Genomic DNA, 11,916 nt, shown 5'->3' with positions numbered 1-11,916 from the left:
CGCGAATTTTTCGCATAATGTGCAAAAGTCCCCTTGCGCACTTGATAGAAACGATGAATCGGTGCAATCTTCTCCGACATAAGATAATGCCGACCCGGGTTTCATGCCTCCATCGGCGTAGTGATTGAGCTTGACTCTTAGGCATCAGTCCGAAGCAATGGTTCCCAAACTTTTTCGGCCCGTGGCTCCCTACGAGACTACAGCATAACATCCGTGGACCCTCGTGGCTCCCTTCCGTAAGATCCTATGGAAGGCCGGGGATCGCCATGGCTCCTAGGGGGGGGGGCAAGCTCACTTCGGAGAACACTGGTCCAGAGCGACCTTCGGGGCTCGATGAGGAACGAGCGTCGTTCGGCACACGAGAATTTACGATTGCCGACACCATACTGACTCTAACTAAGACGACCCTCTTCTGGGAGTCGTCGCGAAATGGAATCACGCGGAGGATTCTGCCGCCGTAGAGTACGCTTGACTACAGCATCGGAAATCGGGGGGAGTCGGTTTGAATGCGTCTGTGATCTGCACGGGTTAAGAGACGAGTAGTACTCAGTCAGCTTTCAGCTCCCTTATTTTATTTCGGATCAGGATAAATAAAAGAGCAAGCTCTCTCACGGGAGACTTTTCGCAGTCATTATGCAAGACTTCATTTGCTTCAGAAAAGCCTCACGGACGTTTTCTGAGGCACTCATCGCGTCCTTCTCCTCCACACATGCCTCCATCAAGACCCTGCGACGGCCAATCTGGGGGAGCATGACGAAAACTAACGTCACTCGGCAGACCACAAACCTCCATCACATGGACCAAGTACTAGATTCGGGGCTGTAATTTTTGCATGAGAGGGGAGACACCGATTCGTAGACTATATTTCGGCCACTGTGAGAACTAGCTAGAATCGACCGAAGTTGGATGCCTTGCGGAGATCGTCCGTGATCGAATCAGAGAGCTTTTTCATGTCCCTCCGTGGAGTACAAATACAGAGGAGAATTCGATCAAACTCCCTATTCAAACAATCTCGTAGGAAAGCTCGGCATCCAGAGTCTGGGTAGCTCGCTTTTGATACATTGGCCGCTTGAACGATTGCAAAGGTCACGCAGTAGGCTGGCGCACATAGAAAGCGTGGCGACGCTTCCAAGAGAATGAACCTAGAATCCTCCTGAGCGATGATCAGGCCATCAGCTCTCGCGTCACTCCCGAGGAGCCGGGTCTCGAGATCTCGTATGTTCCAAGCAGCGGAAGAGGTTCTTCCGAGTAACAGGGTTTGGAGACGAAACTCTACTCGGGACTCCGGTCCTCTCATCCCCCTAAGATTCCCTGATATCGAGGGAATCGATGATGATTGGTGTCGAGATCCCCTCCCATCCTCCCTCCCGGAGAAAAACTCGAGTCGTCCAAACTAATCAGAATGACTCCATTCGGTGACCGCCCTCCCATTATATGCTGCCGACCGCAAGGAATTTCCGTCGCTTCCTCTCCCATTATAGGTTCGAATCCTGATAGCGGAATCTTAAGCCCTTCGCTAAGCGGTGCGGAGGCATCCGACATGTAGGAGAGAAGGCTCGTGTTTCAGCGAGGAATTTCTCGCATAATCGCAGTCAATCGGTGCCAGATCGAGCCTCTTCCACTGTCCTTGACGTTCACCTTCCCGATCATGACAATCCACCGCTCGGTTCCGCTCGAAAAAAGAATGGAAGTGTCCAGGCCACAATGCGAAAGCTTCTGCCTCAATGCAGAACCCTAGGTCTCGGGGAATGAGCGACATGAGTTTGTGCTGCTTGGATAATATTCGATGGAAACCGGAGGAGCAGCTCCAGTCTTGGAGAATCGGGGGATTGAAGTGGGATCCTGCCCAGGATCCATTAGGTCCGCATATATGTATGTATGCTCCCTCTTATCGCCTAAGATTTCTATCTGAGGACGGGTAATTAGCCGCAATCTCGGGTGACTCTGCCCGCAAAGGTTTTCCCTGCAGTTTCTGTTCCAGCGATCGATCCGCCTCGGCGGGGACCGGCTTGAGGATGAGTTGAGTTTCGTCAACGCCCATCATCATAAGCAGGAGTACATTTATCTCTGGAGACAGTCACCATCTTAGCCCTGACAACAGGTCTTTCCGGACAGCTTTCGACGTATCAAAACTGTATGTGTCATTGCCAAGCAATGGCGAAGTTATTCTATCGGTGTCCTGGGAATTCTGCGGGCCTTCCGCCATGATAACGATCGATTCCGAACTGGCCAGCGAGATTCTGACGGCTTGAGAAAGCTTGCGCAGAGCATTAATATCATACACCTGACGCGAAATCGGACGAAAAATCCGGGAAAGATTCCCGACCGGTACCGCTCACATCAGAGCAACGATGGCAGTGAAGCTTCTATGTCCCCGCCACGGTCGAAGAGAACAACATGGCGACGCGCATGCTGGGTCGCGCGGTTTTTGGAGCGTTTTCACGTTCCGTCACTCCGGCAGGGGCTCGCTCATGCTGCAACGCATCGCGAGTGACCCAGAACTCATCGAGGATTCATTGGATCGCAGCAGGCATTGGATTCGCAGGGAGCGCCTATGGTAAAGATATGCGATGTTGACATCGTTAGTGACTGAAGCTCGTTGGGGAGTGGGGAGGTTATCAGCGCGAACTGGTGTTCTAATTCGTGTGGGCTGCTCGTTCTCTCTAGTTTTCGGAGTCTCCAACACAAACAATGCTGCATCATCGTTCGACGATTTGAGACGGATAACTGTGAAGGGAACCGAATACCTTATCGAAGATGAGCAATGGGCGAACATCGTACCTCCACAGTTCACAGTTTCGAGGAAGGTTAGTTGGAAATCATCCTCGACCGCGATTTGTGCGAGCATACCAATTCCATTGGTTCCGTGATTACTGGGTCTAGTTTCTGAAATGTCCAAAGATATCACTCCCGACTGACAACACTGACCTCTTCGTAGGTCGACGGTCCGACGGATCTGCCCGGCGTTCGACTGACATTATTCCAGTATCAGACATGTCCGTTCTGCTGCAAAGTCCGAGCTTTCCTCGACTTCGTTGGTGTTCCCTACGACGTCGTGGAGGTCGATCCCGTGCTGCGGCAACAGATTAAATTCTCCACCTACCGCAAAGTTCCTATCCTTCTACTTCAAGAGGGGGATAACTGTTGGGTGAGTCGAAAAACTATGCTCCATGATCATGTTTCTCATACAGCTTGCCCGACATTCCCTGCGGAACGTCGAACTTCGCATTCGCGCGTCGAATGCCTCAATCCATGTTCGAGTCGGCGGTGAAAGTCGAGCTCGGGGGTATATGATACTTACAAAGATCTGGCCTTACCTTCACTCCTATTCGCAGCAACTCAATGATTCCACTGTCATCATAAGCATCCTGCAGAGCTACCTGCTCAATAAGAACGACGGGATCCGCAAGTATCTCGGATTGTACAGACCTGTGAAAACCAAAGATGATTCCGGCAAACAGGTTTGTTCTCCCGAATCATGTGGTCTCGCCACAGACTTTACCAAACGGACCGATTTGAGACACCGACATGCTCGTAAGATATAGGAACTGCGAGCTTTGTTGTAAAGGGTTTTGACCATAATCGACTCAGCTATTTCCGGGAGTCGCTCACAAGGCGGTCATGCTCCGAATCTATGTTTCTCACATTAGTAGATGGTTCCTAATGGCCAACCTCCCCTGGCGGTATCGTGATTGTGAATATCTCCATCCAAGCCCGATAGCCGGAGACCTCCCTCACCTCCGCATGCTCCATATATCAATGGATCCATGACTTCAAAGCATCCCCTTTCGTATCTCTGCAGGTAACTGAAGTGTACAACAAGTACAATATTATGTTCGGGGTTTCGCAACCCGACATGAAAGCGATCCAAGAAGAGATCCGATGGAGGAAGTGGGCTGACGAAGTTTTGGTTCATGTCCTATCACCAAACGTCTACCGGACCCGAGAAGAGGCACTCCAGGCCTTCAATTACTTCAGTGAGGTATGTCGAGATTCGCGAGACAGACTTTCCCTGGTGGAAGCACCTGCCTGTATCCGATGATTGAGACAATAATCTCTCCCGAAGGCCGGTGATTGGGAACGACTTTTCCCCGCCTGGGAGCGCTATATGGTGATCTATGTTGGAGCAACGGCGATGTACTTCGTTGGCAAAAGATTGAAACGGAAGTACAACCTCAAAGACGATGTCAGGCTCAGTTTCTACGATGAATGCACCAAATGGGTCAGAAATCTCAAAGGGAAGACTTTTGCGGGAGGCGAGGAGCCTAATCTCGCCGATCTGGTGAGCGAAATTTCTTTCTAACGAATATATCGAAGAACCCTGTGAAAACGACTTATTGTGAGCATTGTTAGAGTTCACCAGTGCTGATTCCGATTAATCATTCAAGGCTGTGTTCGGTGTTCTGAATTCGGTGGAGGGCTGCTCGGCATTCCAAGATGTTCTCCAGCATACAAAGATCCAAAGATGGTATGACGACATGAAAAAAGTCACGAGACGTTCCGAATGAAAATCCACCCTGTAATGAGCCCGCTCTAGCTCTGTACATTCTGACAACTGCTCTAGACCGAGATATTTAAACAGCCGCAAGTTCTAGCTCTTTTCGTTATCGATTGCTGCGGTGTGATGATGATACACATATATCAATAAAGACGAGTAGGTCTGCGCAAACTCCGCAGTTTTCACTATCAGGGTCAGGAGGTAGACCACGAACCGGATCGTTTCGCCCTTCGCTTCCCGACCAGGCGGTCACGTGTGGATGCCCGGTGCATGGCTTCCCGGTTTGTCGCGTGTTGATAAATGATGCCTTGAAAGCTCCAAGGATATTTCCTTGCCCTCTGATATTTATAAGCCATCGAATTGCCGGGACATTAGAAGAAACTCTGATTTACCGAAATGGCCCCCGAATAAATCACAGACGAGTACATCAGTCTTTCTCGTCAACGCTTCATTTTCCCTTAGGTAGCTGAGTCCGAAAATGCGCGAAATCCGCTATCGATCATCTTTGTGGGTATCGTAGCGGAAATTCCGGGCGGTACGAGACTCATAATTGAATCGTTTATTTTCGAAACATCGTAACTCCACTCTGGAAAAACACCCAAAAACAATCTTCCCCCTGTAGTTTATCCCACAGGATACCGATCCTGGCTTGTGGGGCCATTTTCGAAAGCTCTTGGTGAGAGCTTTCAGAAAAAAGATATAACACCGCCCTCCCTCTCCTTCTGTGGCTACACGCGGAGAAATGAGTCTTTGGAGTTACGATGTTTTGAAAATAAACTTTTTTTCAAAACTCAGGAATCTTTATCTCGCCGTAAAAACGTCCAGGATCATCGTAGGAGGCTGTTTTTTTTTTCAAAATAAAGCCCAGGTCCTCAGCTTTCCAACGAGGCACCGCACGACCCTATAGCTCCATTCAATCAAAAGTTACGGGCGTTTTAAGAATGGACCAATCCCCATAGACTTAACATTGACCTCCGATCTGCAAAATGACTTCTCTCCCATCATGCTGTAGGAGAATATACTGAAGATGAGAACGGATTGAATGAGAGAAAGAACGCACCAATCAATGAGGAAAACTGAAGTTTATTCATTTAGCCCTCGGAATCATACTCCGAATCATCACCCAAGTCCAGATCGGCTCTGGATGCGAGTTCATCGTAGAACTCCTGGTATGGCTCTGGGATGAACTTGCGGAGGCTCTGAATGTCCGCAAGTTTTTGTTTTTGATGGACACCCCTCTCTCTCCATATAAAGATGTCGTAGGGAGTGCCGGGGGCACAGCCGTCTTGGCCAGCAGGAATGTGATCCCCGAGCATCAAGCATCTCCGCTGTGAAAGTCGGTCGGGTGTCCATGCCTTTCGGTTCCCCCAATGCGCGCCTCGCGATGGCTTTTTCAAATCACCCGCTATTCGAGAAAAAAATCATTGGCCTTTGAATCAATGTTAAGTCTATGGGGATTGGTCCATTCTTAAAACGCCCGTAACTTTTGATTGAATGGAGCTATAGGGTCGTGCGGTGCCTCGTTGGAAAGCTGAGGACCTGGGCTTCATTTTGAAAAAAAAAACAGCCTCCTACGATGATCCTGGACGTTTTTACGGCGAGATAAAGATTCCTGAGTTTTGAAAAAAAGTTTATTTTCAAAACATCGTAACTCCAAAGACTCATTTCTCCGCGTGTAGCCACAGAAGGAGAGGGAGGGCGGTGTTATATCTTTTTTCTGAAAGCTCTCACCAAGAGCTTTCGAAAATGGCCCCACAAGCCAGGATCGGTATCCTGTGGGATAAACTACAGGGGGAAGATTGTTTTTGGGTGTTTTTCCAGAGTGGAGTTACGATGTTTCGAAAATAAACGATTCAATTACTCCCCGCACGAAAACGGAAAAATGAATATTACTCGTTTGATGCTAATCGACCATCCGCTTCGATTCACTCGACAGAAAAAATGGACAAAAAAGTTTGGCAGATTGCGCGTGAAGAAGTGAACGAAACTTAGGGTATGAGCGAAGCAATAGAACATCATCTCTGTATCGCGGACAAAACAATTAAGGACTCGGATCATGAGCCAGAAGATAAGATTGACTTCTATACATAGCCAAGAAAAACGGGCATCGTTTCTTCTTATTCTCAAACGAGAAAAAACAGGAGCTATGGGTTCGTACCTCATTCAACCGTACCCTTGACGAAACCGAGGAAGTAGTTGACGAGAACGCCCGCTCCACGGAAGGAAGCTCCACTCTTCCTCTCTACCGACAGTTTCTTCCCGGACCGTATAAGGGCTCGACGAAAGTTTCACATGATTATCGGTGAATTCCGAAGTTCACTTTTCGCTCCTGCAAGTTCAAGGGTACTCTTCAGCCCATACTTCACCTGGTCTTCCGACTGACTGAGGAAGACATCGGCGCGCATCGCTTCCGATATTTCAACATACGATCCCTTGGTCGAAAAAGATCCATGCCTTTCGCGGTCCAGCTGACGGCGTGGCGGAGGCGTTGAGTAAGGGTCATCGCCACTCGAACATATTCCTCAAACCTCCATCTGTGCTGATGGTCTCTGCATATTCTGTTGTGTTTCTGGTAATCGTGAACTTTTGTCTTCGAGAATGTCAAGGCCACGGTCGTTACGCGGCTCGTTGCGTCATCCCATCGTCGCTCGGCGAAACGTTTCCGGAAACTGCGGATGCAGCATCTTTTGGTGGATCCTACTTTCGAGGTCGGGCCACATACTGCGGAGAGAGATTCTCGCGGGAAGAAAAAGGCGCACACTGCGCTCATGCGGGACCATTATTACAGAAAAGCAAACGTCGTAATGAAGCAGATAGCTCATTGTCTGGTTCGAGAAAGGTGGTGAGATGATTGGACCGATCAGCTGTCTTTCATTGGTTCCCCGAGTGTGATGCGCATTATAGACCAGGCATTCTCCTTCAAACGGCTCCGATATACGAAGCTTCACTGCCACCTAATGGGACCGTTTTCGGGCGTATGCGAATTCCCTCGTCTGATTCCCTACTCCCGGTGGCTTGCGCTGATCGGGTTTCGTATTTCGGTCCTTCGAAGGAACTTAGAATCCAGCTTCAATTCGGATGTAAATGTTTTTCAAGTTTCTGTTCCCACTCAGCTCGCGGCTCGTAATATATCCCTGAGCAAATTCAAAATCGTATCTTAGACAACGATTCGTCACATCAGAAGAATATGCGCGTTTCTACAACAGCCTTGCATTCAAAAGTTCACGCGACAAAAGTTTTTCATCAAGTTCTGGACCGGAGCGCGAATCCCTCCTCTTGAGACCTTCGTACGTGGAAGATTTTTTACTACTCATGGCAGGTCCTATTGCTGTCGACGGCGGTGTCATTGCTTTATTTGGCTTCTTGTGACGTCGAGGGTCAAGGCTTAGGAATATCAGTGCTGCTTTTCGCATGGAATGCGCATGAGAATGGAGGAATTTTTCCCGTCACAATGATGGAAAAAGTCGATCAGCTCAATTTGAATGACTGATCAAACGGAGAAAGGTCTGAATTGCTTTCTCGCGGGCTCGCATGCTGCTCACTCAGCGAGGGCAACTTCCCCATCGGCATGTGGGTTCTTCGGAATTGGCTACGGGAGCTTTTCCCCCGAGTTTAGGCCTTGAGAAAAATTTATCTCACACTTTTCTGTTTAACAGTCCTCGGAATGATATATTCCGAGTCACAACTTCTCGAGTGAAAGCTCCGCATCAAGGGTGCGAATAAACCACAACGTCGTGAGGTTGGGATTGGATCCGGTGGTTTCCGCGTACCAATGTGGCTTACCACTCCACTCAACGCATTCATCGCAGGTCACCTTGTGATCGTTTGCTTTCGAAATCCTGGGAAGGCGGTGAAGTTTGCAGACCATTTGGAGGAGCCCCTCTCTGGTGACGAATAATGAGCTAGGAATCAGTCAGACACACGCTGAGACCGGAAGTGATTCTTTGCAGTCTGCTGGTAGTATGACACGACTTCGAGTTTCATGTGTAGGCACCAAGTCGTACTCCCAGTTGCGAAACGAAATGCCGTCACCTCAGCGTTGACGACAACCGAAGCAGTCGAAATCAAATCCTCGTGTAGCCAACCACATAGCTCACAATGAGTGGCTGATTGTGAGTCTTATTTCAAACGATTCCCAGAATCTCCTTTCTGTTCGCGAAGCAATTCAGTTTTCTATTCTGCCTCACGAGCGCCGATTTCAGTCGACGGAACTCATGAAACGAATCGCCTCGCGTCACGACGATGGATCCAAGCCTCATCTAAGTTCTTTCGGAACGAAAGATATAGATTTCTCGCTTTTTTCAAAAAAAAGTTCAATCAGAATGGAGTTTGCATTGATTGCCGTCCACGTAGAGTTCGCGGGATGAGCAGATTTCTCGGGATTTCGCATTGGATTCCAGTAGAACGCGACGTGGATCAATTCTGGGTGATAATCGAGAGGATTCCGAGAACAGAGACCATTTTCCGAGAAATGAGTCGATCATATTCGGACGCTGTTCCCCTTCCACGAACTAATCGATCGATGCCGGACCGATGCCGACGCAGGAGGACGGCGGCATCCTGATTCCGAGCCCGAGGACAGTCCTGGATGGGTGAATATGATCATCATGCGTTGTTCACGCATGTAGGACGCAAGAAGAGCGAGACCGGCGGTGAGCAATACCCGCAGCATCCTCGAAATGGGGAGCGCTCGCGAGGGCCTCAAATTTTCACTAGGTGTGAAAATCCCGTCGTTCACGGCAAGCGTCTGAGCGCAAACCAGAGCTTTTTCCTGCTCTATCCCAAATTGGGTTCTCTTTGTCTTTGCGGAATTTCCCGATGCATTGACTCTTGGAGCGGTACTCAGTTGTCCTCAGATTCTGTTCCGCGAAAATTCTAAAAAATCATAGAAAATGCCAGCGGCAAAACTGGCAAAATGTTTTTCCTGTCACGCACGGGATGTACGCATAGAACTCGCTTGCGGACCTCGAAGGACATCGCAAACAATCACAGGGGAAGGAATCCAAAGTTTCCAGAAACTAGCTCTTAAGGAGCTTAAGAGTTGATCACCGGATGCTGGATTTCGGGCGGAGCGCTGAGACACTCGCCTTCCCTGCGTGTCGACTTCGGTATGGTCGAAGGCAAAGCCCACGATAGGAGCTGACTGAGCCTCTCACTCTCACGAATGTCGGGGTCTCTGCGCTGGTGATTTGTTTCGGATGCGGAATTGAGTACACCGTTCGAAGTTTGCTTTTCCTTCCAAGATCGGAGCTTATTCATGTGGTGCGTAGCTCCGTGAACAATCGTTCTGTTTCAACGATTCTTTCCCTTTCGGCTCTGGTTGTGCATAGACGAGCGCGTCCATCTCCCCGTTCTTTCAGCCGGACAGAGCAAGCAGACAGTCAATGACACTTAACCAGCGGCATTTCGCAACAATTACAAAGCGAGCGTGCCAGAAAGTAGGCTCTGCCAAAATGTTTTCGATGCCTCGCCAAATTATTTCGGCTGACCTTTCACCGGCGACCGGGCAGAAACGCTGATCGCCATCTCTCTGAAACTTCCCGCACGGTCTCCATAGCGGCGATGGCGTCGTCATCGGAGACATGATCTTCTGTTTATTGGCCGGCAAGCAGTGAATTTCTTTGAGAACATCTCCGATTGGCTGCACTTCGTGCGTCCCCAGTGTGTGGGGGGACAGAAAAAAAATCCGATTAATTTATCTTCCTACGCTTCGAATCCGGCTGCGATGAAATCGAACGTACGATTTACCGCGTGCGCGATTCCCTGACGCAGCATTCAGGTCCGAGACTGGCTCTTGTTTACGCACGATTTATTCCCCGGGAACGCTCGGAGCGTTCAGACTCCAGACCACTCGAGTGTATAAGCAGGGAGATCCCGTAGTTCACTAGAATGTCATTGTTGATTGCGCTTAAGGAACAGCAGTACCCGTCATCAAGCCGTAGTGGGGCTTAATTTTGATCCCCATTCATTCTTCTTCTCTACAACGACCTTCAGCCGGAAGCCTTCGCGTTGTTTTCCATCTCGCTCGCGCGCCTCATACAAGACCATCCCTCCTTTCACTCCCCTCCTTTATGATGTTTTTTCCTACGGACTTTCAGCACAGGTCTATCTTGCGCATGAATATTTCCCCGGACAACCCAAGAGATTCCATCGGCGGATATTTTCCGGAACGATCCCTCACGAGTTCAATGTTCGCGTCATATCTCCGGACTCCCTCTCTCGGAATTTGGCGTTCGGAGAGCTTGATCCATCCTCCCCAACTCCATGAGATGTGATTCCAGTGTTCCAGAGCTCTCACAGAATTGTTTGGCGTAACAATCTTCGTGCTATGTTTCGAATAATAATTCTGTGGCATCATTAAGAAAGAGTCGGCAAACATTCTTTGCTTTCTCATGGAATCATAGTAAGAGCTGGGAATCAAGACGGGTCACAACGCGACACCGAACTTAAACTTCTGACGCCTTTTCTCCGGGCGCGGCGGCCTTGACACTGGCGTCGCCGATTGTAGCCAGCCGAGTTGGGCAGCTCGCGTCAGACCTTCTTTCTTTTGTACTTTCCTCATTCTGAGCGAATGACTGTCTCGGTATGCCTGTCTGTCCCTCTTTTCATTTATCTTTCAGTTCTATTACGGCATTCTTGTTGGAAGCCTAGATGAACCAGTCCATTCATAGTGTCCGCTTGGATATCTCCACTCCAGGGAAGAGGTCTTGATTCGGCGAGAACTGAATTCCTCGATGAGATCCCTATCAGAACGCACTTTATCCGACTCGAGAGGTTGGGTGGAACTCGACGACGAATTTATCATAGAATGCGTTTCGAGCTTTGATGAATCGATCGGCTAGACCTCGAATTTGAGCTGATCATCGCTCGGTAACCTCCCGTCGGATACGCTCATCGGAACTTGAAACAATTGGAGTTCCTTATTGCTTTCGGCTCCATGCTGCCTGCCCGATTACCTCACAGCCGAGGCGAACAGACTGTCGCTTTCTTGGACGCCCGTCCAGGAAGTTGCTCCCAGAACAGAATCAGAAAGTTTGATCAACTGCGTAGAAGATGCGTAAGAGCGCCTCACACTCCTTCCGGATTGTTCTAGCTGCGCATCTCTCTACCCCAGGCGACACGTTCTCGTATCGAGGTCTCTCTCTTCAACTTTCCCTTTTGGCCCGTCAACCAAGACATAGTCCGGGCCGGCACCAAATTGGAAGCACACGGAAAGATTTTGGAAAATTCTAGATGCAGTTCAGTGAAACTCCCGCGTGCGTTACTCTGAATAATTGTGGGTCGGGATTTCGTTGACGGAAAAGATTTTTGTCGAGCTTCGTTCAGAGCGCGATGGAGGTCGAATCATGTAAGTGGACAGCTTTCCACGGAACTCGAATATTAATCCTTATGAAAATACTTATATAAGTATTCCGGGG

At 49.2% G+C, this 11,916-nt stretch overlaps 1 protein-coding gene across 1 annotated transcript; it reads left to right on the top strand.

The window, feature by feature from the left end:
* Window positions 1-2,386: 2,386 nt before the first annotated feature.
* On the top strand, window positions 2,387-4,637 carry Su(P) (prostaglandin E synthase Su(P)). Its single transcript, XM_003738335.1, has 7 exons — window positions 2,387-2,557; window positions 2,668-2,807; window positions 2,939-3,148; window positions 3,336-3,461; window positions 3,803-3,982; window positions 4,067-4,282; window positions 4,389-4,637. Exons 1-7 carry the CDS (start codon window positions 2,398-2,400, stop codon window positions 4,506-4,508), a joined length of 1,152 nt encoding a protein of 383 aa, XP_003738383.1. The 5' UTR covers window positions 2,387-2,397; the 3' UTR covers window positions 4,509-4,637.
* The last annotated feature ends 7,279 nt before the right edge of the window (window positions 4,638-11,916 follow it).

The sequence above is a fragment of the Galendromus occidentalis genome, unplaced genomic scaffold, assembly GCF_000255335.2.
Source record: "Galendromus occidentalis unplaced genomic scaffold, Mocc_1.1 scf7180000075896, whole genome shotgun sequence".
Taxonomy (NCBI): domain Eukaryota; kingdom Metazoa; phylum Arthropoda; class Arachnida; order Mesostigmata; family Phytoseiidae; genus Galendromus; species Galendromus occidentalis.
Note: the sequence above shows the minus strand (reverse complement) of the source record. Positions and strands in the feature narration are given on the sequence as shown.